Source organism: Gadus chalcogrammus, chromosome 7 (genome assembly GCF_026213295.1).
Source record: "Gadus chalcogrammus isolate NIFS_2021 chromosome 7, NIFS_Gcha_1.0, whole genome shotgun sequence".
Lineage (NCBI taxonomy): Eukaryota > Metazoa > Chordata > Actinopteri > Gadiformes > Gadidae > Gadus > Gadus chalcogrammus.
This window is the reverse complement of record NC_079418.1, coordinates 26,432,305-26,459,908: the sequence shown is the minus strand read 5'-3', so window position 1 is coordinate 26,459,908 and position 27,604 is coordinate 26,432,305. Positions and strand designations below refer to the sequence as shown.

Genomic DNA, 27,604 nt, shown 5'->3' with positions numbered 1-27,604 from the left:
TGTATTAGTGGGTTGCACATGCAGAGAGCACGCTCAAACAATTACAGAAAAGTATCTATTGTAATTTCTGTGCATAAATTGTTTTGGTGAAATTGACTCCCTTTGAACAGGGGGCTGTAATACAAGACAAAACGAATGCAATGTAATGATATCAATATTTTTCTCTATTTGGTTGTATCTAAATATTATAAAATAGATTACATTACCATTTCTATTCGTTATTGCTAGCAAATAAGTAACGATAACCATTCAGCTTAATACTTTTGGAGTATTCTTCATTGCAGCTCGCCCTAAATAGGTTGTATCAGTAAAACCTTTAAAAATTAGAAAACATAAATAATACATTACACAAATCGGGTTATTCTGGTGCACCTTTTCACACTTTTATTCAGTCATCCATATGTATTCAACTCTTCCTCTCTTCACCCATCCTTTGACCTCAAGGCCCAGGAGCCCCAGACTCTCAATAATAAACAAGGTAAAAGAGTTTCATGCATGTTTGTATATTGCGAAAATGCCGTACTTTTCAAAATTCTCTAAGAAGATCACTTAATTAAATAAAGTCTGCATTTTCAGTTCAGTTAATTTTATTTTTATTGTTATATTTTATTATATTATATTTGTTATACAGGTGAGTGATAAACCATATTCCATATTTAACCATATTTATACTGTGATAGTTCCTTAATACATCTTTGTGTTTATGTGTCTGTGTGTGTGCATGTGTGCATTTATGTTGGCAGAATCACATTCAACATGTTTGATTATTTTCAAAATCAGAAGCATAATGATTTTAGTGCTACAGCAAAAAAAAGTTTGAAGAAAAACAAGTGACCGAGTTTGGGTTGATTAAGTGGACATGTGTTAACGTATATTGCTTCCTTTATAGATATTGCTACAACTTCTGCATCTGTGTGGTTGCTTGTTGCTTGTTCATTGGCCCAACATAAAATTTGATGTCAAAGATCTCACTGCATCTTTTGACACTGCAGACCAGCAGATCCTAGTCTTGCACGATGGAAAAGTCTGGGACAACGTGCTACTAACTGTGTCAAGGAATGTATGTAGGAATCTCCTTGTTTTCTTCTATACGCACCTTCAATTCCGCAGCACTTTGGTCAATGCTGGTAGTTTGTATATGTAGCAAAAATTTAAAAAGATTAAGGTATAATGGTTTCCTAAAATAAACTAGCTCCCTGACATGCTGCCTTGCCTTGTTTACACCACAGTGGGCTGTGGGCCCAAGCCTGGGTGAGTTTCAGCAGCATGTATTCAATATATAAGACAATGCTGGTGTTCGTTAAGTCAGTCGCAGTCAGCAATTCATAATATACATTATTAATAAGATAACAAGAAAAATGGTTAATATGGTTAATTTATGAAATGCGAGTTGATGATTTACAAACTATTTACATGTTAATGCTTTATGAACACTTAATGCTGCAATTCATATAACTTCAGGCAGTTATAAAACAATAGTTAAGTATTTGGTATGAGGTCTAAATTGAGGACTAAACATACCTTACTACAACTTGGTACTGCTGCAAGGCATTTCCAGCCTTTTAGTCATGCTAATGACACAAAAAAGTTAACTAATGTTGTCAAACTACATTTACTAATCCTGAATTGCAGCATTATTAAGTGTTTATAAAGTATTATAAATTACATTTGTATTATAAATGACTCATTAACTCATTGACTAATCTTATAAACCATTATCTAATTATTGTATTAATAATATATAAGTGATTATGAATAGTTCAACGAGTATTCATGTATGAACAATTCTTCATAAATAAGGAATTCACTGTCTATCCAAGTTCCTTATTAATGCTTAAAAGTTGCAGTTAAGTGCTACCTGCTACTGCAGCGAAACGTTTTAGTGCACAAGCAAACATGTGACCAAATTGTGATGACTGGTGAATAATAAAAACGGATTGGCAAGAAGGATATCAGCTGAACCCCCTTTTCACATTGCCTTCCCCATGATGAGCAGACTCATCAAGAAGACCATGATGAAGAAGAGCCACATGAAGAAGCGGTCCATGACCTTGGCCACCTTCCTCCACTCCCCCACCAGACTCTGCGTCGAGCGCTGTTCCTGGTAGCAGCTGGCGATCAGCTCCACGTCCCGACGCAGGCCCTGCAGCTGGCACATCCCCTCCCTCCTCCTCATCTCCCCCGCTCCTCCTCCCCCTTCACCACCTTCTAGACGACCGTCCCCGACTCCTCCGCCTGCACCCTCTCTGGTGTCCACACCTCCTGCACCTTTCTCTGTCCCAGTACAGCTTCCTACGGGCCCCCCTCTCACGGCTCCCTCCTCAATGTTCACAAGGGCTTCCTTCTGGTCAGCCTGCTTGGCGTAACCCACCCCTTCCTTCGGGTCGGGTGGGGGTGTCGCCCCTGGCCTCGGCTCCTGGCAGTCCCAGGCTCCCCCGTTGAGATCCCAGTTGGCCCCCCAGTGTACACCCTCCTCCTCTTGCTCCAGCGGCGCGGGCTCCAGCGCGGGCTGCTTCGTGCACGGCCCCAGGCAAGTGTCGCCGACCTCGTAGACGAAGCAGATCCGAGCCAGGTAGTCCAGGATCAAGCGGCGGGCCCACTGTGGGATGGGGCGTGCCTCGGGTCCACAGTGGTGGATGTTCATGATGAAGATGGTCAGGGCCGTCGACGCGGTGATCATCGTCATGGTGGCAATGTAATACTTCCCTGGATTAAGAGATTGGAACAAATATTTTATTTTTCACCAAGACACTTATAAAAGTTGATGCTATAAGTCATGGAGCAAACTGGAAGTATAGTGATAGTTAATTGTACAAGTACATAAAACAATAATCTTTCATACATTTGTGTGATCATTTTGAGGCTTTTATCTTTAGATTTTTTTTCAATTACTTTGTAGCCCAATCATTACCAGCACCCAATTCTCTGTACTGGATGCTAATAAGAAAAACACACATACACACGCACGCACATAAACACACCCAATATTTTCTACCCCACAATTCTATCAGAAACATTTTCAAAGAAGAAAATAGGTTCAGTGCAGTTTAGTCAGGGCTAGACTAAAGGGCTAGTAGTACATGCAACCGAATGGCCGAATGTACAACCTTTTTCTATTTCTATTTTCTTTCTTTTTATTCGTACAACATATTCAACCTTTGGCTTGTCGCAAAGATTTCACTCTCCAGAATAACCCTGTGTTGGATATTTGATCAAGCGAGACTCGACAAAAAGGCACACAGGGATGACCTCCACACAACACATCAACATCAACATCAGAAAACCCCAGGAACAGCAGTGACCTATGAGTGGGACGCTGTCGGAGGGCGGCATGCTCTCAGCCACCATCAGCTGGAAGACGGTGAGCGCCAGCAGCACCGTCACCCCGAGGGACACCTTCTCCCCCGAGTCGGCCGGCAGGTAGAAGCCCAGCGGCGCCAGGAAGGAGATCATCATGCAGGGGATGAGCAGGTTGAAGATGTAGAAGGAGGAGCGGCGCTTGAGGTGCAGCGTGTAGGTGATGTCCGGGTAGGGCTCCGAGCAGCAGCCGTACACGATCACGTTCTTCTTGGACGGCATGCCGAGCACCTTGAGCAGGAGGAAGAGGCAGGATGTAGGGAAAAGATCATGGTGGTTATTTGTGTGTAATAACCCACTATGAGCTGACTTCGCCATCGCAAAGAGCAAGTAAAAGCCGATCATTAAAGTAAAACCTCTTCTCTCTTTTGGCACTACAGTGGTGGAACGAGCTCCCTGCCGATGTAAGGAGTGCAGAGTCCCTCAACAGCTTCCGTAAAAGACTTAAGACAAACCTGTTTAGGGTTCACCTAGACTTTGCATAGGCTGGGTGGCTCTGCAGAGAGGTCTTAAGACCCTCCCATCCCACTTGTTGTATGTTGTGCACCCTGGCACTTAACGTACGCACTTATTGTATGTCATATTTAATAGTACTTAGTTATGTAGCATCTTATCATAGCTGTCTATGTTGAATACCGGGAATGGGTCAACCTAGCGATTGTTAGTGCTTTGCATTTGGTTTTATAAACATCCAACAACGATATATTGTTTAACTTTCTTATGACAAATGTACTTATTGTAAGTCGCTTTGGATAAAAGCGTCTACTATATGCCCTTAATGTAAATGTGTGTAGTCCGATGAAGGATGTAGTCCTTAACCTCCACTTTGAGAAGTGGTTCATCCCCAACCCCCTACCTCCCACTCCACGTTGGGCACGAAGTCGGCCAGGTCGGCGCTGTCCAGGGCGTTGACCAGGTCCATCTGGTTGCCGTTGTGCGTCCAGGAGCCGAAGGTGAGGCGGCACTGCTGCATGTCGAAGGGGAAGAAGGCCACGTCCACCGAGCAGGAGCTCTTGGTGATGGCCGGCTGGTCCCACATCACCGAGCCGTCGTTCCGCAGCACCACGTTGGTCTCCATGGAGCTGGAGAACTGGTCGTTGGCACTGGGGTGAGTTGGCCATGGTTTAGAGTTGGGGAGGGGGTTTAAATGAGGGATAGAGAGAGAGAGAGAGAGAGAGAGGGAGAGAGAGAGAGAGAGAGAGAGAGAGAGAGAGAGAGAGAGAGAGAGAGAGAGAGAGAGAGAGAGAGAGAGAGAGAGAATAATATTAGCAGATGAAGAAGGGATGTGGAACTTTGATATATATAAAAGATTATTCTTAGGTTACAGTTGAAAATAGACATTTCGCCACACGTGCATTATCTGAAGAAAATGCATGTGGTTGAGTCACCTCGCCGTGTGCGCAGTATTCCGCGAGCACGCTGACATGCGTGGGACACTGAGGCTAATGAGCGAGCATGCCGAGTTTCAAGTCCCTGGGCAGCGTAAAGCGGACTTGCGATTAATGGAATAATGTGTTATAGCGTATGATTGTGTACTTATTTATACATATGTATGTGTACTTATGCATACATATGTATGTGTACTTATGTATATGTTTGTCTACATATGTATCAGCATGCATACGCATGTATACTATGTATGTATGTAACGTATGTGTAGCCTATGTGTGTATGAGTATGATTAAGTATGTTTTGCTATGTGGACATTTGTATACATATTTATGTGTACTTATGTATATGTATGTTTTTCTACAAAATTTCCCCCAACATAGTTCTCACTTGCCTTAGGTATAATTTACTACTCCGGTCCGTCCCTTTATTAGATACGATTTATGACAGGGGTTGTTTATGCAGCTGAGCTAAAGCTGAGGATGAATAACACTGCCGAAGTACATTATTTGTGCAAGAAGGGCCAAAAGAACGTATTTCCAGCTAGGAGTAAGCTGGACCGCTTGGGAGGCCGAGCCACCTGTTGTAGAGGACGATGTCAGGCTTCCAGACCAGGCGGCTGGGGATGCGAATGGCGTCCAGGCCGTCGTAGTCCTCCTTGCTCCAGGTCAGGTAGGCGTCTGTCCATATCTGCCTGTTCCACAGGTAGGTGGTCAGGATCTGGTTCCGCTCATCCTGAGCAGAGGGAAGATATTAAGCCTGTTTATCATCTAAATATGTTTTGATTTAATGGTCGGAGTCTACTTTCATTCCTGGCTCCGTAGCCAAGCGGATTACCATTAACCATCACACACCTCAGCTGGTCAACGCAGGCCACTTACATGAAGTCAGAGGTTTGGCTGAATGAAGTTAAAGCAATTCGGAATTTGAAGAAGTAAACACCACACGACACATCCAATGGGTTGTGCTGTTTTCCATCCCTTTCATTTTTACTGCAGAGATGATGAGTGGACTGTTGTTAGGACGGGTGTGTGTGTGAAAGCAAACAGGTCTGGCGTTACCATGTCGATGATCTGGGAGAGGGTGATCTGCAGGGTCACATTGATGATGTTGTCCGTGTCCTCCACCGGTCGCAGGGCGCTGGTGTAGTTGGAGAAGAGGTCGCTCATAAGCTTCTGGGCATAACGTCCGTGAGCTCCCCGACAGACTGCAAAAATATGTTTTTGCAGGTAAGGGTACATGTGTGAGTGAGACGGACATAGAAAGAGCAAGAGCGAAGGGTCAGCAACATTTATTAAAAAATATTTTTATTTCTTGTTTCTTTTTGCTTTTTATTTTTACTATAACTATTATTTTTTTTGTTTTTGTTATTCATTCTTGAATGGCTTTATTGTTGTAATTGGCAAAATTTGTTGCTTTTGTTTTGTCTACATATTCGAAATAAACATGAAAGAAAGAAAGAAAATAACATTGTTCACCATTGATTATCCCAGTAACACTGTATCCAAAAAAGACTAACAATGAAATAGGTCTACACCCCAAAGGATGGATGGTTGCTGCCTATTAAGTTTGCATATGGATTGGTGTTTACATAGAAGACCATCATAAGATGATAGAATCCAATATAGCATTTTAAGTGAATGTCACAAGTAGCCTACTGTTACTGACCTGTGGTTTACTTACTTTTGATTCAAAAAAGCTCAGCTTTTCTTGGTTTGTTTTCTAGATTTTTTGCATTGGTTTTTCCAACCCAATTTTTTTGTTGACTCAGATTGTAATGCTCAAATACTATTCTCGAGGTCACTATTGTATCCTCCTACGTTTCAATCATAGCAACACACCACAAAGACCAGTCGACTCAGTTCATACATTATCACGCTCTTTGTACGAATGAGCTTTTCAAGAAGAACTGTTGACACCCTATAAGGTGATTCCAAACTGCTAATGGGAAGCAGGGAGGGGGGATAGGAAATGGGGGAAATATCAGGAGGACAGTTACAGATAGCATCACTTTGTCACTAGTGGAAGAATGAACGCCCCTTCTGGCAGAACCACAGTGCGCTGTCAGCCCAGCTGGCCATCTACAAACAGCCTTAGAAGTCAAGGATGTTTTATGTTGAAGCTGATCTTACATATCATCACCTCCAACAAATGGGAACAGGAATAGTCCACTTCAAAATATTGACACTATTGATGGAGAGTCAACATAGTTTGGATTATTAACATTAGCAAGTGAGAGAAATAGAAAAAGAAAGAAAGTAAGGAGAGTCTAGATGGAGAGAGAACAACAAAGTGAGACAGAGATAAAGTTGGATAGTTAGTGGAAAGAGAAGGAGCGAGCAGAGGGCAAGAGAGACAGAGAGAGAGGGAGAAATAGTTGACATGCCTTGTATTAAAAAGGAGGCAGAGAGCATCGTAGTCCTTTGTAATGACCTTCAGATAGCCCTACTTTGCAATGAGCAATGAGAGCAGGGAAAGGAGGGAGAGAGAGGGAGATTTAAATTTGCCTTGAACAAATAAGGACATCTGGAGGACCATGGAGAACGTCTGTCTGGCCTTTGGTAGACAGAGAACAAAATCCTATTTCATCTGTCTCCAGGGTTAGCGGGGTTGGGGATCCATCGAGAGAAAAGGCAGAGGTGATGAAATAAAGTAGATTAGAGACAGATGTAGGCAACCATCTATGCAGATCCTCCTCCGCCATCACCACCGCACATCACACCTTCAAACATACTCTAAACCCATCCTTCCACTGAGGCTAAAACAAAAACACAAGGGGGAGGGGGGCTGGACGACACATAATACATCAATTAAGAGGTAGAGGAAAGAACGCCGACAAAGAGTGATGGGCAGCGAGGGCAAACTGAGGACGAACGAGACTGGCCATTAAAAGTATGCCCTATGAAGCTTGGCGGAGCTACTAAAGTACAATTTGTTTTTTAATCAATATGTTATGCTGGAATAATGATTATCAATGGATCTTTATTAAATTGTTAATCTTTCTCAATCACTGCCTCTCTCACTCATTATTATCATCTTACTAATCATTTTATATATTAACTGTGGGTTGTTGTCAATCTTTCTCTTTTTTAGTATCAAGTTTTCAGCTGTTGAACATTGGCTTTGGGTCTCTCTCTCTCTCTCTCTCTATCTCTCTCTCTCTCTCTCTCTCTCTCTCTCTCTCTCTCTCCCTCTCCCTCTCCCCCCCCCCCTCCTCCCCAAGTACAGTCTGATTCCACTCCTGTTGGTAGGTTCAAGGCTAAGGATAGTCAGCACTTTTTACCTAGATTCATTATAGGAAAAGAGAGGAGAGGAGAGGATATATAGGAGAGGGAGAGAGAAGGAGCAGTGACATCTCAACTGGAAGAGCTTCCTGTGTGCCAGTTGGCACATGGCTTCTTCTGCGCTCTCTCTCTCTCTCTCTCTCTCTCTCTCTCTCTCTCTCTCTCTCTCTCTCTCTCTCTGCAGAAGAAGCTCATTACCATCACCAACTCAATCAATGGCCTATGCAGTTAGGAGTGAAACACACAGACTTAACACACACATTATTGTCACATTATGTGATCAAATTACAATGACATAATTGTGCATGTTGCATGCTGCTCTTTTTTTACTATACTTAAATCCTTATATTATACTTATTGAGAATATTGCTATATTGTGTGTGAGGAAGAGCATGAGTGTAATATAAAGGAGAAAAAATAATGGAGATGGAATGCAGAGTAATGGCAAAGTGGTTGAAGATAGTGGAGGAGGAGAGTGGTGGTGTGTGCGTGTGTCCGTTTGAGATCAGAAGTGTTAATGACTATGCAGATTATAGCCGGGACAACCCATCATGCATCAGAGTGAGATTTGACTGAGAGATAATCCAGCTGGACACTCCTGATCCTCCATGATCAACGCCATCCATGAGGTTTTTACTTGCTTGAATATAGCAAGGGAGTTAATGGTAGATTTAAGATGTGAAAAAAGTAGGTCCTGTCTATACATTAGTGTTTAAATGTGTTGACTGTCTAGAGCAACTCAATGGTCTATCTGGATTTTACACTTATAACTGTAATCAGAGACCCTGGTTAATTTCCAAACTTTGGCCCTATGTAAGACTCCTGCTCCGTTTGAACCTGCCTTACTCTCTCTCTCTTCATTGCCATATCCATATAAGGCATAAAAGGCTATTTAAAAAGTATACATATACATATAGGTATTAGAATAAGAATATGACAATATGAAGCAACCACGTTCATCAACTTGTACAAATTGTTGGGCACATGTATGTCTCCTTGTATTGTCTACGTGTTTACAAATTTACACTTTTGTCCAAGCAGTTTGTCCCTGGTGTCTCTATCTCCTTGCCTGTCTCTGTCTCTCTCTCCATCTGCTTGTCCTGGCCAGATAACAACCACCATTAGAACCTTCATTCAAGTGCACGGTGTAAACGGCCTGGTACCCTTAATAGGAGTAGAGGCCCCACACATGACTGCTACTGATAACAGCCGTGTTCGTCCGCTGCTGCGTGGGAACCCCCACGCACCGTTCCGCACCCTTCTCCAACATTAATCACCCAGAAAGACCGAAAAAAGCATTTCAGGTGTTCTTGGAAATACAACCCCCTGTGGGAGTTTGCGTCTGTAAGGGCATTTCGTGTAATGAACGGCACGGTACATTAATGCCCGTTTAAGACCCCAGATGGTGGGGATTATAACATGGCTGGATGGAGCTGGAACCGAGGGATGAGAAAATAAGGGGAATAGACAGAGAGAGAATGGCAGAGAACAGGACAATGTGAGAAGGAAAATTATTATTATTATTAATCTTGGACAATAATCTAAAAGAGTAGTCAGCTGACCAAACTGAATAATCTGAGAAGATGAGTTGGAGAAATTTAGTCGTTAAATAAACACACAAACACACAACACACACACACACACACACACACACACACACACACACACACACACACACACACTACACGACATAGGCCTCTTCACACGTTGTATTTTAATAAACCGATTGTGTAAGAATTCACTCAAATAAATAAATAACACAGCATTAGACACGATGAGGGATATGAAATGTTTGAAAGCGCAACAAATGAATGTTTAAAATGTAGTCTTACCTGGTAATAAAGTAAGACCAAACAGGAACAGCGATGCACTGAGGGCGCCCCACGGTTTCATGTCGCCGAGAAGGAACATACAGGTGTATAGTTATTTAGACAGACCGGGAGCTGGGACAGCTGAGAGAGGGATAACACAGTCCCTAACCCTACTACAGCGGCTCGATGGAAAGCTCAGAGAGGGTTAACTGCTACAGCTGCTCGATGGAAAGTGGGGATTTCTACCAAAGGGCGCGAGAGACACACGGGGAAATCGGGCGCGCGTGCAGGAGAGCGGGACAGAGAACGCTAGTAAGCAGTCTGTGGGGCGGGCACTGATGTAGAGGTGCGCTGGACCCAAAAAACAAATGTGAGTAATGCCACATTAATAAACCACATTACCTGTTCACATGCAATGTTCAACGTTAAAACAAGTCCAATAGACGCATAAAGACACTTTTTTTTTTTTTTTTATCAATTAGAGGTTGAATATGTACGATTTCGACAATTTGTAAAAACGACTAGACTTATGTTGAATATTTTATTTTCTTGTGTACTAACATAATACCAAGTGTTTTCAACCTTAGCTAATCCCTGGGAAATCCCTACTTTTGAATTGGAAGCGTTCCGGGGAATTTCGAAGCACCAGCATCCGGGAAATATCGGAAACCCGGGAAACGTTGGGAGTATCAGAGCCCGTCTCATATTAGACATTCTCTGGGAGTATCCACTCTATTGTTTTTTTCATTCAATATTTGTATTCCTCACTCTGATGGAACACGATTATTCAGTCCAGTTTGCCGCGACTTCTGTTGCCGAAGCTTTCCATTTAAAGCACAAACGTACGGGTGAATCAAACGACACAAAAAGATTATCCGACAAGAGGAGAGATACTTAATGTAAAGCAACCTTTTTACTTGAAAACAAATATTTTTTGAAACCAACTATTTCACAACCAGATAGGAAGCCCTCACAGCGGTTAATGTCAGCGAAGTTTTTGTGGCACATGCTTTGGTAGGAGGTCAGGGACTGGGTGGAGTGGCAGAGGGCGAAGGTCCATCGATACATCAAGGTGCTATTGGCGCTGTTTGAGGTGCCGGAGCGACGGTTTGATCACATGAACGTGTACCCATTGGATCCACTTTCCCCCTCCCGTGGTTTCACCTATTCCCTCACAATGGTGGACGGGACCACCAGGTGGCCATAGTCCTTGACTTGACTTCCACACCGACATGATTCAACCATTTCAAACTTTTTTTCCCAACAGCTCAGCTATTCTACATTTTATCAAAATGTATTCAAACTTTATCCCTTTATCTATCTGTTTAACTCTGCACTTTATGTATCCAACTATTTTTTTTGTATTTTTTTTTTTTTAAATGGTGTGCATGTTTACATTGTTTACTCCAATAAAGCATTCAACTTTTGAACTCTGTTCTAATCTTTTCCCTTGATTTAGGCTATTCAACATTCCTTTACGTCTAAAATTGTTGCTTTATTAAAAATATTTTGAACCTCAATTTGCACTACAGCACTCACCTCATTTTCTGCAGGAAACACATTTTGTAGTTAATATTGTATTTCAATGTTCTACTGCATGGCAGAATGTAAGGATATACAAGTATAGGTTGTACAATTATCAGTAGCCTAATAGTAAGTTAGGCCTACTGTAGAATTATGGTATAAATTACAGCCATTTGTTACAAAACATATAACATAGGCCTACATTTCTGTACTTGCGTATGGACCGAGTAGTTTACACTAATAGGGTGTAAAACATACGCCAATGAGCCTTGTATAATAATTAAGATAATGGCAACTTGCCGAATTCCCGTGTTACTGGAGCCATGGAACATAGAGGACAGGTAATTAACCTATCCGGCCGCTGAAATGTGACAAACCTACTGGGCTCACGGGAGAGAAGAAAACTTCACAGCTAGCAGAGCAATTATTCCTTTTTCCCATCCTCCCTAAAAGCTGTGTGAAAGTATGTGCTTCATGTAACACAACCATATATTGCTCTAATATTTTGCTCTTGGATTTCTTTTTGCATCTGACAGGATTTGAAACACGCTTGATGGGGCAACAAATCTAAAATAATGTCAGCATAACTTAAATTTGAGGTTGAAGCTCCTATACGTTGGTCATTTCATATCAATTATTCAGTATACAGAACAAAAGCCGACGTTGGAAAACTCCCCAACCACTACCCACCAACCTCAGGGCACCAGTAAAAAAAAAAAATGTAGGCCAATAATAAATTATATACCTGACTATCTGCATAAGTGTGTAAGAGAAAATTTAGAACGGCTAATTCTATCTTCTAGAAAGTGAGTGGTGTGAACAAACTATCCATCTGGTTGGATCAGGGAATTAAAGGCTTGGTCTTTGGAAATGCAAGGGCAACTTCAACAATATGTATCTCAATCTCATATGATGGTTAAACAATGTTTACTAATATCAACACAGTATCATATAGATTGATTTTGTTTCACCATATTCCAACATTTATTATGCCATAATTGTATCATTGCGCAACAATCCTAATTCATCTAGTCCACTGCATTCTCTCAGACTCTGTTTAATGGTTTCAAGAATGAAACCCAGTTACTTATTATGATCTAAATCAAACAACAATTGGAGAGTATGGATTGTATATGACATTTGTATAAGCCGTGTATTTCATTTTCTGTTGACAGCAGGTACATTTTGTCTAGAGTTGTTGGCATAGATAGACTGATCATGCCGTATATTTTCTCTAAGCGTCTGCATGTGTAAGTATTGTTGGGTGGTTAATTTCTTAAGGACTCCCAAGGTTAATTGAGGAGGCCATGCCAGTTCCTTTTGTAAATGAAAGAGTTATAGTCAGGCGAAGAGCCAGATTTTAGGCCCAGTTTGCCAACAATAAGACTGATGGATGGAACCTATCTTTAATGAACAGTTTCTGAGGAGAGGCAAGGGGAAGCACCATTTTAGTAACACTGCCAACTGCCTGTTTCTATTCCAGCATGTTCTTAACATTAGGATATTGTGGGTTGTTATAAGTTACATCATTTTCTATGAGAATATTGAAGTTTCATATGCATAGTTATATAAATGAATGCTTAAAGGAACAATGTGTGTAATTCAGTGGCAGTGAGGTTGTAGATTGCAGACAACTGAATCACTTATTCATCTTGAATCTCATCTTATCGTTAAATAGTATCTATGCCATTTTGTCACTGTTAAATAAACTGCTAAAATAAAACAATCATTTGAGGAAAATAAGAGTACAACCCAATGCTTTTACCAGTCTCTGCCAACCAGTTAGTGAATATTCCACTCTGATCTGTGTGTGGATGTGTGAAGTTCTGTTTAGGCAGCGGTTGATGTTGATTGCCAAGTCCAAGAGAGGTTAAAGCTTCTCGGACACTTGGTGTCCAAATGCGCAACTGTGTGTGTTGCGCATTTCATATACAACATTGCTCAAAATAACACTCACACACGATGATGGTACTAAAAATGTATGACAAAGTTGCCATGTGTCATAATAACCATGAGGACAACATTAGGCCAGCACTATTAATTCCAACTTCTAGCCAGTAAGAAGACTGCCAAAACATTATATCAGGCCTCCAACCATGATTTACATGGTTACATGGTTACATGATTACATTTACATGATGTATCTGCTACTTAAGAAATACCCAACATATGAAAACTGTTTACGAATTTTCAACATGCCATTTCACATTGATGTACACCTATAGGCCTACAATGAGAATGTAGCAAGGTACTAACTGAAACTAGCTAACCGTAGCACTCTGAAGCACACTGAAGTGTCATGGTCTTTACAGCTTCTTTACAGCTTCTTGGTGACTTGACAAACCCTAATGTGGTAATTCCTGTGGTTTCAGGGGTTAAAACAGTAAGAGGTTATCTCTTATGGGATGAAATAACAATGGACAAAACTGCCATGTCAACTCCTTATATGCAGCTGCATTGCATTTCTCTCTTAGAATAAAAAAGCTACGCTACATTAACTAACTTAAACCCTTTGTAAACAACCAAACAGATAATTTATCTTTTAGCTTCACACATTGGTCCAAGGTGCTTTTATTCAACATATAAATCTGTGTTATAAGAAAACACCATGGAAGTATAGAGTTATGTGCATTTAGCCTTTCAGTATTGGCCTATGCAGAAATGTGTTCCCCCAAAAGCATAAAAACACTGCCTCCATATGGACTCTTGTATTTCCACTAGAGGGCGGTAGCCTTCAAGTATTTGTCTCACTGCCTGCAGTCTAGAGGAAGGTTGACACCTGTATAAGCTCAATATGTTAATGTAAATGTGAAGACATGCAAGAATGCTTTACGTCTCTATCTTATATAGCTTCCAAAAATCATTTAATTTACTTTTGCATTGGCTATTGGATGAAATAAAGAAATAGAATCCAAGCTTATTACGGTATGCTTTAATTCATACTGTAAAATTTGATCTAGGCCTGTCTTTTACATAATTTAATCATATATAACAGACTTCCTTTACTCTTCACCAGTCTTTAGATTTGACATCAGATAAAATAATATTTTTTCCTTGAAGGCATGAAAACTACACACAAAGTTGTCTTCTGTTTCAAGGCATTTACAGACAATATGTTTGAATTCTGTTGACAAACTTTCAACATGTAATTTTACATCGATGAACACAAATACATTTTAGTAATGTACTAATGTAAACTAGCTATGCGCATCAACCTGAAGTGTCCTAGTCTTTACACCGTCACATTTGTGACCCAACTTCAAACAACAGCTTATTCCTCTGGTTTCTGGGATTAAAACAGCGGGAGGCAGGTTATATAGGAAGAAATAACATCGAACATAACTGCTGTCAACTCTGCATTGCATTTCTTTCTTAATAATAAAACCTCTAGGCTAGATTATACAAACATATTATTGGTTAAACATTCACTTCAAACATTGGTCCAAGGTCCAAGGTCCTTTTATTCACCACAAAACACAGTCCAAAAAAATAAATAATTGTTTTGCATGTGGTAGTGTGTCAGTCAGGTGCAAAACAAGCACAAACCTGATTCATTGCAGTCATGCATTGTTGTCTCTAACTGGTTTAGGGCATCAATGCAGTCTGTTTCGATACAAATGTAATGTAACATTACTAAAAATGAACAGGTCACATTTAAATCTTTTTTGAACAGTAACAGATGTTTTTTGTTTCTTGTTTACTAGCTAACGATTTGTTTTGATGCATGTCAGACGACTTAAACATATAAGCAACACAACCAGGTGCCTGCAACATCAACGCAACATAGTTTGTAGAAGCTCCCTATGTAGATATAAAGGCCAGGGCTAATTCTCAGGTAACGAAAAACAATATTTTCATGGGATTAAACACTAATTAAAACATACTTATGAATATTATATTTGATAGCTGCCAAGTTGTTTTTGCTTAATGCCATCAAATCATACAACAGTAAAAACTGGAGAGAGTTTGGGGCGTTGCAAAGTGTTGTAAAATCGGAGACATCAGGCTTTTCTCAATCTGCGTTCTTGTCTGTAGGCCCTATTTGTGTTGTGGTCATCGTGAAACTTCATCTTTTGCGGACCCCAAAACACACTGTCCCAAAACACAAGTTGGCATATCACAAAGAACGGTTAAAATTCCCAAAAGTTTTCTCAACACGCCCATTTGACCAAGGATGCAGCGGTTGGTAACTTGGTGGACTTGGCAGGACAGATATCCCAGCATTTATTTTGGGATTCAAGCAAGGAGCACCAAGCAGCAGAGCAGACCAAAGACAGAAAGTTTTTTGCAATTGTGTAATACGATTTCATCACCAAATGTGACAGGAATCGACTGTAGAGATTTCCGAATGATGGCAGTTTTATTAGAATTGATGGCAAATAAAAAAATTTGGGTCAACCTTTCGGCGTTGAGATATAAGCGCCTGCAAGGCAAGCTAGCTAGCCAGCCGACCCTCACAGATCCCTCTCACTCCAAAGACCACTGCAGCCTACGTATTGTACTTATTGTTCAGCCTATATTCCTACAATCAAGCTCCAACTATTGATGGGTTTGTGACCGAATCAGTTCGAAAGAACGACTCTTTAACAAGAACGAACCGACCTGATTCCACATTTCAGTTATCTTTCGTTCGTCTCTATCGTTCGTTCTCCCAGACTCGACTCCCACTCGCCGACTCGCTGTTCAATGTGTTAAGTTAGCAGAGTGGTGAAGAGAGACTGGCCTGGGCAACAACAACCCGATTCCGGACATGAAGCGCCCCTCAGCTGAAAGGAACTTAATTGTAATGTTATGTGTTGATTGATGACCGTTTGAACGATTGTCTGAGAACGATGGAGGAGCTGAGTCCGACTGACTAAGCTGAGAACCGTGCATTCCATGATTAACCACTACCGGAAACGCGACTGAATGAACAAAAGATTCTGAACGATTCTTCTTGGTGACTGACCGACGCGAACTGAATCAAGGAAAAGAATCATGAAATCCATCATTAGCTCCAACTGCCATGAGGGCTGATGTCCCCGCAACCCACTTAGAGGCAGGTCCGGCACTTTGGTCCCGGGTACGACTCGACACCACTTGTGCATTTAAAGAGGTAATGGAAACTCAAATCAGGGCAGCAGAATTTTTTTTTTTTTAAGTTGGGTGTGTAATACCCCGGTCATGACCAGTGTCAATATAGCACAAAGAAACAGAAACTAAATGGCGAAATTCGACCAAAATGAAAACCAAAACTTTTATTTTGGTATCCTTGGATTATTATATTAGGGTCAGAAATATAACCCTATTTCATGCAATGCCTGCAATGTTAGGTAACTGATGTCACCACCTAACATTATGATATTTTAGTGTGGTTTTCTAAAAAAGATGCAGCCTATCGTACTTTTCAATCAACTCTCTTCAGGATAAAACTGAAGCAACTGGCTGATACAGATTCTTCAATCTTGTATGTCTAAACGGAACATTAGCCTTTGATAGACATTCATTTCACAAAACACAAATGCATGTAAAACCTCTATCATTATTGTTTTCAAAGTATATTATAGACTTCATTGGCTTGGAGGTGCAAACTTTGTGCTACCGTCTTTGATAAAAGGGTGCTTGAACACTATCGCTTGCAACATAGTAATTTCTCCTCAGAAAGTCCATTTCCTTGTCCCGATAATGAATTTCTGAAACATTTCATTTGTTCAGTAAATGCACTGAAAACTCACTTAACCCGGTGACATACTCTTGTGCAAATTGACATTCAAATGGGATGTGTGTTCTTTTCTGTGCAATGTGTAAATTCAAACAAACTTTTAATGCCAAAACTGTAATTTAAGGACACATTTCAAACAATATGAGATGGATTGTCCATTCAAAAAATTCAATACAATACTAATGTGTATTCCTCCTTCATTGCCAGTCAGGTCCCAGATTTTAAGACTGAGATTGCTTTACATAAACTGAACACCAACCAATTCACAGCCAAGTTGAATCTGAACATTTGAGGTTAATGATTCTCAATCAAAAATAATAAGGTTTTTCATTCAAAACCGAAATGTAAAGGAAAATGCTGGCATTTCTTCATCCTGATTATTCCTTGTCCAACTGAATGGTTCTCAATCATTGATTATCTCTATATTTCCTCTAGGTAGAATTCCTATTCAGTGACAGAAATGTTCCATATGACAGAACAGGGAAACTATTAAGTTACCTAGGGAACAAAAGCATGGCAGTTTTGAGACCTTTGCTGCCAAATGGCATGACTTAAAACCATACCCCAATGATATGGTTCAATGGTGGCAGAAGCCGTCTGAACAAGCCAGGATCTCAGACAGGATGGGATGGTTGGAATAAGAGCCTGAGGTGGAAGATGGGGAACTTCCGTACCAAGTTGACTCATGACGGATTTCAAGAGGGAGCTGTAAATTCTGGCAAAAAAGGAGCAGAATAAACAGACAAACAACCTCCTCATACTAACATCGAATGACCAAAGAGGACAGAGGTGATTTTCTTCCCTTTCCAAGAGGTGAAGGGACTGAAAACCTTGAACCATTGAGAATCCAAATAGATAGATGAAGTGAAGATAAGTTACAATAACCTCTCCCTGTTTGGAAAGTTAATGCAGGCCACCTTTGCCCTGCGATGCATAGAGGTCATCAGTAGTTTTTTATCCAGCTGACCCTGATTGCCTCAGCCATCAACATTTTTTACTTAAAATTTTAAAAATAATAAATAAAACACTTTGTTTATAAAGGACAATTAACCTTACAACCGTTAGTGTTCGATTGCGGTACAACCCCCCCCCCCTAGTGCAGACTTGGTACATTCAATAAAACATATGAAATGTATTGCTAACACAGACACACAGATTAAATTCAATCTGTGTGGTCTGCCTATGAGGTTAAAGCCAGAAAGCAGCATGCATGGATGCTCCTCATGTCCCCGCTGAACAAACAGGAGTGAGCCCAGAGCTGTGGTGGTCAGCAGTCATTAGGGCAGGTTGGATAGTTCTTAATGACTGAATTCTGAGTTTTCCTTGAAACACTGACCGCCACTTAGTAAAACAAACCAGGCTAATGAGCTGGAGAACGCAGATTGCCTCTAACTGCCTAGTACAACATCCCTTATTGGTACAATGGACAAAATGGAACAGAAGACCATGTGTTCAATTCATCTTGCTCTAAACTTGGTTTATCTAATCATATGTTTATACATATATATATATATATATATATATATATATATATATATATATATATATATATATATATATATATATATATATAAATATATATATATATGTATATATATTTATATATAAATATATATATGATTAGATAAACCAAGTTTAGAGCAAGATTAATTGAACATATATATATATACATATGTATACACATATTTAAACGTTTAAATTGTCTTTGATATGCATCTGCTAACTAAAGGTTAATTCAACACAACAAATAAACCAGATAGAACCAGATCGTCATATTTTTATGTTTATGTTAGCAAATGAACAATCTTGAAATAATTATAGATTTAAGACTTGCCCCAACTCTGACTGCTTTTAAAAAAAGACTGAAGACTTGTATGTTTGCTTTAGCTTTCTGCTTAATCTTAAAAACATCTCACTATCTACAATTATTTTTTCAACTTTGCCTTTGTTTTCTATTACTTATCTATTTTATTTTATTATTTCATTTTATTGTATGACAATGTTTGATTGTGAAACACTTTCTGCCTTGTGCATGAAAAGTGCGACATAAATAAAGTTGCCTTGCCTATAATCATTTGTAGAATCTAGAACCTAACGAATTATGAGAGATTTTTTTAAAGGGAATAATGTGCAATGCAAGCAACAAAAAAATATGCAGTGGGGTGAAAAGTTTCCTTAAATCACCCACATCTAGCAAACACTCCTGTTGCGACGCAAGTTTGGAAATGGGCGTGACCGAACATGATAATCACCAGCTCTTGGGGTATAAAGTGAAAGGATTTCCTCAGTTCATTCTCACAGCCAACAGTTCTCAACAGCTGAAGCAGAGAAGCATCTCATCCACCTTTTCCTTCCATCTACCGGTCACTTCTCCTCCAACCCTCAGGTATAGTGATCCAGCCAGCTTCTCTATCAATTCTGTAGATCCCACCTTAAATAGTCTGTCTCTCCACCCAACTGCTTTTTACTTTGTCTCCATTTCACCCACTTTCTCTTTCTTTGTCTCTCTCACAACCTCCTCTCCCATCCTCTTCCTCACATTGTCTTATCTTTCTTTACTCTCTCAATCCTCCTCAAGAACATGCTTTCTACTCCCCCTTCTTAACTTCCATGACCTTGTTTTTGTCTCCTTGTTATTTTGTGCTCAATCTGTTCGACCCTGCATCCATATTCAATGTGTATGTGTGTGTGTTTCTGCGCCATCAGTATGTCCAGGTTACTCCACGCTGGTTCCATCATGGCGGTGCTGCTGGCCTTGTCCTGGTCCAGTCTTGAGGCGATGGCTCCTCCACAACACCTCTGTGGCTCCCACTTAGTGGACGCTCTCTACCTGGTCTGTGGGGACAGGGGCTTCTTCTACAACCCCAAGAGAGCTGTGGACCCCATGCTGGGTGAGAAACAGCACTAAGTGATATATATGTATAAATGTTCTCTGATGGGTACAATAGTGGCAAAGCGGTAATATATTTGCTCAATGTTGTATCAGTGAAGCACGAGGCCCCAGGCCCAAACACTTCAGCACACTAGAATAGACCTAAAAGTTAAGTGACATTAAGTTTTACTTCTTAATGCTTTCTTAATGCTAGACAAAAAGTATAGAGTACTTTTGATGTTAAGTTTACATGCAATAGAGTAACTGGGGAAATCAACCTTATGGTCTCATTTTCTTTTGGTCGTGTTTCTTGGCAGGCTTCCTGTCTCCCATGGCGGGCGGAACCAGAGGGGATAAAGAGGTGGCTGAACTGGCCTTCAAGGACCAGATGGAGGAGATGGAGAAGAGAGGCATTGTGGATCAGTGCTGCCACAGACCCTGCAACATCTTTGACCTCCAGAACTACTGCAACTAGAATAACTAATGTGTAACTTAGCACACCAATGAAGTGCTCCCCCCAGACTAGCTTGAATGTTCTTGAATTTTCTACTTTTGGATAATGTAGTTTGGCTAATAAATTATCTTTGCTATCTTGAATTGCTGTTCTCTCGCATCAATCAACACTTTGCTGTCTCCAAAAACACCAGCTTCTGAGATAAGACTAAAATATTAATCCATTTTGCAAAGACGGAAAGCTCCATTCAACCATTCACAAACCAATAAAGGAGCTAGCTATCTATGTGTATACCCAATTAATATAATTAATGTGCACTGGTGGTTATTTAACCAGGTTGTTGTTGCATAATGGAGTAACAGGTGTGATTCTTATCAAATCTAACAGTTCACATAAACTGGCGAGCAACACTTAGTAAAACAAACCAGCCTAATGTGCTGGAATAATGATGACACAACTCTTTCAGCTATTTCTGGATGCCAGCTTTGTTCCCAGGGCATGGAAGGAGACTACCATCATTCCTGTTCCTAAAAAGCCTCATGCTAAATCCCTGAACGATTTCCGACCTGTGGCACTCTCACCTCTATCCTCTGCAAATTTATGGAGAGTTGTTGCAGAGGAACTCACCACCATGGTTGGAGAAAGTCTGGATCCGTTGCAGTTTGCCTATAAAGACGGGGTGTGGAGGATGCCAGTCTAGCTCTCCTTGACACTGTGACAAGGCCTCCTGACACCCAACACTTTATTCATGGATTTTTCCTCAGCCTTCAACACAGTAATTATCAACACACTTCTACATCACCTTCAGCAGCTACAAGTCAACCGAACACTGATGCTCTGGATTAAGGAGTTCTTAATGAACAGACCCCAGCATGTGAGAGTACATGGTGTGACATCTACCAACAACATTTTAAATACAGGGATGTATCTTGTCACCAATTCTCTTTTCTATATACACAAATGAGATCACCTGCAAGATCAATGGACTAAAACTATTTAAATATGCTGATGACATGGCGGTGGTGGCCAACCTGACAGGCGAGCACACCCTGTCCACTTAAAGGCAGTATGTCAGCACCTTGGCCCTGTGGTTCAAGGAGAGCTCACTGCAACTAAACATCAGCAAGACCAAAGAACTGTGTTGCAATAAGTGCTGGGCACCCAAAACCCCACATTCACTCTCCACACCTTTAAGACTGGAGGGGCTTGTGGTTGAACAGGTTAAACATTTCAAGTACCTTGGCACGCAGATTGCCCCGCCTGTCCTTCACCCAGCACGCAGACGGAGTTTACAAAAAAGCCCAACAACGCATGTGTCTACTGAGGAAGCTGAAAGGGTTTGATGTCAGAAAGGACATTTTATTAACGGTTTATCAGACACTGATCAGATCAGTCATCTCCTTCAACATAACATCTTGGTACAGCTTCCTAACAAGCAGATGCAAGCGGAAACCGGCTAGGATAATTAAGCAGGCAAGCAAGATAACCAGCATCCAACAAAAACAGCTTTCAGACTTGCACACTCAAGCAGTGGAAAGGAAGACCAATTCCATTCTCCTGGATCCCTGCCACTCCCTCCACGGCTGTTTTGAGCTGCTTCCATCAAGCAGATGATACAGAGTGCCTCTAGCCAAAAAATCTCTCTATACAGAATCCTTCATACCCAAGGCAATTCACACACACATAGCATACTTTTTACACAAGCACCACATACACACAATTAGAGAACAGACTGCCTTCAATCAAAGACAATTTTCTAATATGGCAACATGTTGGACAAATAAAGCTTTTGAACTTTGATAGGCAGATTGCCTCTAACTGCCTCGGACAACCTCGCTGATTGGTACAATGGACAAACGTGGAGCAGAAGACCATGGGCCCTATCTTGCATCCGGCGCAATTGACTTAATCACTGGCGCATGTGTCGCTGCTAGTTTGCAACTGGCGCAGAGTGTTCTTTTCCCTCCTGCGCCACGTGTCGGTAAATTAGGGAATGATCTTGCGCCCCAAGGGGCGGCTCGGGGAAAGGAGGAGGCGTGTTCTGGCGCAAACGTTCCCTGGTGCTATTTTGACGTTTCAGAAACCACTTGCACCACAAACCAGGAGATACCTGGTTTAAAGTCAGTGGCGCGGTTTTCAGATGCTATTTTAAGGGCGCATGCATAATGTTGCTTGTGCACCTCACGCATACACTTTGCTTCTCTCATCTACCTAGCCACACATTCTTGGTAAATTATTTGGGAAGGAACAGCTGATACAGCGGTAATAAGTTTTACTTTATATCAATGCATCTGCAAACACCGTACAGCAAACAAATATTTCCTTGACACAGACATCGTGTACATGCGCATGCCCATAACTCTTAGGATTGGTGAGTATTTGATTGTGAGAAAACATTGTTTTCTCACAATCAATTATAACACTCTTTATAACACTCACTCACAACCGTGAGTGAGTGTTATAAAGAATGAATGAATGCGGGTGCGCGCGTGTGTGCGTCCATCTGTTTAATCACGAGCAAACTAAACACGTAACGCATAATACAGTCCATGGCAATGTATATTAACGGGGGGACACATGTATATTAGGAACACAACGATAATGCATACAATACTGATAAGAAACAATGTTTATAATGTATTGCGTATATCATTAAATATCATTAAATAGAACCACATTAAATAGGACTCAGTATTTGAAGTTGTGGAAATAAACCTTATTCCATGCGTGAATTAGGCCACATTATTTGGCCATAAAATGAGCCATTTGAGGTTTGAAATTCATGTGCATCTGTCTCATCGGAGACTGCAGACGCGCTGTCAAAATATCAACTTGTCAGATTGAAATGCGCTCATGGCTCTTAAAGTGGATGGGAGCTGGCACTCTCATTGGTTTATTCCACGTTATGCCCATACCACATCTGCGGGTAATTAGGCTACTTCAGACCAACCCTTTTTAGATTTGCGCCTGGCGCAAGACATTTTTCGCGCCAGTAAACTAGCGACATCACCATAGAACCGCCCTCAAAGCTACTTGCGCTTGGCGCTTCTCACTTGCGTTTAAGACCGTTAAAATAGGGCCCCATGTGTTCAATTCATATTGCTCTAAACTTGGTTTATCTAATTATATATCTATACATATATATATATATATATATATATATATATATATTGGTAAGTAAAGGTTAATTGAACACAAATAAACCAGATAGAACCAGATCATCATAATTTAATGTTTATAAATGAAAAATCTTGAAATAATTATAGAATTAAGACTTGCCCCAACTCTGACTACTTTAAATCTACTTTAATCTATGATTTTTTTTTTTACTTTGCCTTTGTTTTCTTTACTTATCTATTTTATTTTATTATTACATTTTATTGCATGACAATGTTTTAATGTGAAGCACTTTAAGTCTGCCTTGTGTATAAAAAGTGCCTTGCCTTGCCTGTATTCATTTGTAGAATCTAGAACGATCGAATTATGGGAGATTTTTTTAAAGGGAATAATGTGCAATTCAAGCAAAAAAAAAAAATGCAGTGGGGTGCAAAGTTTCCACAAATAACCCACAGCTAGCAAACACTCCTGTTGTGACGCAAGTTTGGAAATGGGAAAGACCAAACATGATAATCACCAGCTCTTGGGGTATAAAGTGAAAGGATTCCCTCAGTTCATTCTCACAGCCAACAGTTCTCAACAGCTGAAGCAGAGAAGCATCTCTTCCACCTTTTCCTCCCATCTACCGGTCACTTCTCCTCCAACCCTCAGGTATAGTGATCCGGCCAGCTTCTCTATCAATTCTGTACCTCCTCCTACCTTAAAAAGTCTGTCTCTCTACCCAGTTGCTATATACTTGGTCTCCATTTCACCCACTTTCTCTTTCTTTGTCTCTCTCACAAACTCCTCTCCCATCCTCTTTCTCACATTGTCTTATCTTTCTTTGCTCTCTCAATCCTCCTCAAGAACATGCTTTCTACTCCCCCTTCTTAACTTCCATGACCTTGTTTTTGTCTCCTTGTTATTTTGTGCTCAATCTGTTCGACCCTGCATCCATAATCAATGTGTATGTGTGTGTGTTTCTGCGGCATCAGTATGTCCCGGTTACTCCACGCTGGTTCCATCATGATGGTGCTGCTGGCCTTGTCCTGGTCCAGACTTGAAGCGATGCCTCGTCCACGACACTTCTGTGGCGCCCACTTAGTGGACGCTCTCAACCTGGTCTGTGGGGACAGGGGCTTCTTCTACAACCTCACGAGAGCTGTGGACCCCATGCTGGGTGAGAAACAGCTAGCTATATATATATATATTATATATAAATGTTCTCTGATGGATACAATAGTGGCATAGTGCTAAAATATATTTGCTCAATATTGTGTCAGTGAAGCACAGGCATCCATGCCCTAACAGGGACCTAAAATTTAAGTGACATTAAGTTGTATTTCTTAATGCTTCCTTAATGAGTAGTAAACTGTTAGACAAAAATAAGTACTTTTGATGTCAAGTTTACAATAGACTAGAGTAACAGGGAAATCAACCTTATGGTCGTGTCTCTTGCCAGGCTTCCTGTCTCCCACGGCAGGCGGAACCAGAGGGGATGAAGATGTGGCTGAACTGAACGTCGTGGTTCAGTGCTGCCACAGACCCTGCAACATCTTTGACCTCCAGAACTACTGCAACTAGAATATCTAATGTGTAACTTAGCACACCAATGAAGTGCTCCCCTAGCCTGGCTCCGCCCGCCTAAGTACTTCTGCTCAATTTGAATTTCCCTTCAGTAGGCCTACTTGGTCTGGGTCTGCGGTACGTGATTGGGTTTTCTCTGTCTAAATTTTCTGCGTTCAATCAGCGAACAGAGGGAGTGGCTGAGATCAATGACGTTAAAGTCAGCTCTCATTGACGGACATCAGCCCAACGCAATTCCCGGCCAATTGTTAGCGATTGGTTATGGCAGATCCAGAGTGGCACTGGGCAGATCCAATAGTTTTAAACATCAACAGACACCCGCCTTCAAGTGAGTTAACGTTAAATGAAGTAGGCCTACGAGAGTCTGGACCAGGCTAGTGCTCCCCCCAGTCTAGCTTAAATGTTCTTGAATTTTCTACTTTTGGATAATGTAGTTTGGCAAAATTATCTTTGCTATCTCGAATTGCTGTTCTATTGCTGCATCAATCAACACTTTGCTTTTTCCAAAAACATCAGCTTCTGAGATTAGACATAAATATTAATCAGTTTTGCAAGATGGAAAGTTAAATTCAACCATTCACAAACCAATAAAGGAGCTAGCTATCTATGTGTATACCCAATTTGTATAATTAATGTGCACTACTGGCAGTTAGTTAACCAAGTTTTTGTTGCATAATGGAGTAGGCTAACAGATTCTTATTAAATCTAACAGTTCACATGAACTGGTGAGCAACACTTTAAAATTCTTGGCCTTTGAGATGGTCCATGTGTGTGACAGTGTGTTTTTTTTTATCATATTGAGATCATTCATTGCATCCAGTGGGCTAGGACTATATAAATGCTCAATCTGTGAAACAAAATTATTATGAGTTTAGCAACTAAAAAGGCAAATATTGAATGGAATACAATATCTCCCTGGTATTGTACTAGATTACTGCTCAGCAAACATATCCTTTGCAATGAGTTGAATTTGACTCTACCTTTTTTGTTTCCATGCTTGGGACACCTTTAATTAAATAAAGGCATGAGGCTTCTATTTAAAAATAAATAAATAATAGATTGACTCCTAAAAATGGTCAGGCAAATCAAAGGTGCCTTCCAAGTGGTACAATTGCAAATAGGCCAAGGTAAAAGTCCAAGAATGCACCAAATAGAACATGTGAGTGAACGCTCAAACCGTCCAGACTAACTTTATAACCTGAACTGGTGGGAGCACTGGTCCTCCTATCCTCCTAAATCCAGGAAAAGGAGCACTAGAACAACTTTACAAAGCAACACATACCCCATACTTTTTCAGAAAAAGTGTAGCTTAAACCTTTGCTGAATGTAGATATGCAATCATTAAAGCCGGGCACCAGCAATATTAACCTTCAATCAAATAAATGATTAAGTTAAATAAAGAGAGCCATACTCTTGTGACCCTTATTAACAATATCTGACTCAGCCCATTGACAATGCAACTCTGAAACCAAACTACAATTTAGAAATAGTGGAAGCCCCCACACAGGTTACCAATGAAGGGAAGGAATGGAATCAGAGGCTTTTGCCTGCAAGACAATATAATTTATTTGATTATAAAATCGGAATCACTGTTGATATCAATTTAGAAAAGGTGGTATGGTATGGTCTGAAATGAAAGTTGCAGACTAAATGGTAAGTAACCCTGTACTTACGTATAACACAGCACACTTTTATGTGTGCACTCACTTGGTTTATCACAGCTGACTCAAGTTGTAATGGAAATGATAATAGAAATATATCATAAAAATAAATAACAAATAAACAATTGAGTCTGCTCAATACCAGGCACCGGAGATACGAAGGAACAGGCAATCTTAACTAAAGCAAATATAAATGGTTGACTATATATATATATATATATATATATATATATATATATATATATTTACATATACCTATAGTAGAGAGAATAACATTGTTAATTTAAGGAGCTACTCGTAGTGGCATAAATCCGTTCTACGATTTCCAAACTGCAATAATAAACAAAATCTGCAAGCAGTCCCTCAAGGTATTCACTACCCTTATTTTTAATTGGTTATTTTATATGCAATAAGAAATCTTCTTTACATTTGAGATCGACAGGTCCATAGAGAATGTGTGGGCAAATTGTGTCTCATTTTATCCAGTATTTATTTATAACTTAATAACAACATTTTGGAAGTTTTCACTCAACCTTCTCTGTAAAAAGAAGTCTATCCAAACGGAAGTTGCTGGTAAAAGAGACGAAAATGTTCAGCATGTAAAATAAGGCTTGTATACACCAAGTTTCAGAAGTGTTTCATCAACAGGGCAGCGGGGCCGTTTGTCTGACCGATTTTGACATTGAATTATAGCGCCCCCTATGGGCGATTGGTTCTATACTTTTTGAACACCTGCTTATCGGGAAGTCAAAAAATAATCCCTGTCCTATGAAAAACGCCCTAGATCGCACGGGGCCCCATGTCCATGGAAGCTGTTGTACTAATAAACCCACTATATTTATATAAGAAAATCATGTGTTAAAGACAC

General features: G+C 40.5%; 3 protein-coding genes across 3 annotated transcripts; 2 read left to right on the top strand and 1 right to left on the bottom strand.

Moving 5' to 3' along the window:
- Positions 1-358: 358 nt before the first annotated feature.
- LOC130386067 (neuronal acetylcholine receptor subunit alpha-9-like) lies at positions 359-10,059 on the bottom strand. The gene is made up of 7 exons (XM_056594850.1): positions 9,863-10,059; positions 5,808-5,953; positions 5,327-5,481; positions 4,214-4,460; positions 3,303-3,588; positions 2,228-2,706; positions 359-2,143 (listed from the first exon to the last, which is right to left on the bottom strand). The coding sequence occupies exons 1-7, from the start codon at positions 9,939-9,941 to the stop codon at positions 1,970-1,972; spliced, it is 1,566 nt and encodes a 521-aa protein (XP_056450825.1). The 5' UTR covers positions 9,942-10,059; the 3' UTR covers positions 359-1,969.
- A 9,282-nt stretch (positions 10,060-19,341) lies between these two features.
- Positions 19,342-20,553, top strand: ins (preproinsulin). Its single transcript, XM_056595454.1, has 3 exons — positions 19,342-19,452; positions 19,773-19,957; positions 20,256-20,553. Exons 2-3 carry the CDS (start codon positions 19,774-19,776, stop codon positions 20,411-20,413), a joined length of 342 nt encoding a protein of 113 aa, XP_056451429.1. The 5' UTR covers positions 19,342-19,452; position 19,773; the 3' UTR covers positions 20,414-20,553.
- Positions 20,554-23,983: 3,430 nt separating this feature from the next.
- LOC130386507 (insulin-like) lies at positions 23,984-27,092 on the top strand. Its single transcript, XM_056595453.1, has 3 exons — positions 23,984-24,160; positions 24,484-24,668; positions 24,951-27,092. The coding sequence occupies exons 1-3, from the start codon at positions 24,000-24,002 to the stop codon at positions 25,070-25,072; spliced, it is 468 nt and encodes a 155-aa protein (XP_056451428.1). The 5' UTR covers positions 23,984-23,999; the 3' UTR covers positions 25,073-27,092.
- Positions 27,093-27,604: the final 512 nt, after the last annotated feature.

Bases quoted from the DNA above. Each gene is read 5' to 3' on its own strand.
- LOC130386067 (XM_056594850.1), bottom strand. From the start codon at position 9,941: ATGTTCCTTCTCGGCGACATGAAACCGTGGGGCGCCCTCAGTGCATCG. The intron at 3,589-4,213 runs GTAGGGGGTTGG...CTCCTGCTCAAG, and splicing joins TGCCCAACGTGGAGTGGGAG to GTGCTCGGCATGCCGTCCAA. The intron at 2,144-2,227 runs GTCGGGGACGGT...TGCCAGCTGCAG, and splicing joins GAGAGGGTGCAGGCGGAGGA to GGCCTGCGTCGGGACGTGGA.
- ins (XM_056595454.1), top strand. From the start codon at position 19,774: ATGTCCAGGTTACTCCACGCTGGTTCCATCATGGCGGTGCTGCTGGCC. The intron at 19,958-20,255 runs GTGAGAAACAGC...GTTTCTTGGCAG, and splicing joins AGCTGTGGACCCCATGCTGG to GCTTCCTGTCTCCCATGGCG.
- LOC130386507 (XM_056595453.1), top strand. From the start codon at position 24,000: ATGGGAAAGACCAAACATGATAATCACCAGCTCTTGGGGTATAAAGTG. The intron at 24,161-24,483 runs GTATAGTGATCC...CTGCGGCATCAG, and splicing joins ACTTCTCCTCCAACCCTCAG to TATGTCCCGGTTACTCCACG. The intron at 24,669-24,950 runs GTGAGAAACAGC...GTCTCTTGCCAG, and splicing joins AGCTGTGGACCCCATGCTGG to GCTTCCTGTCTCCCACGGCA.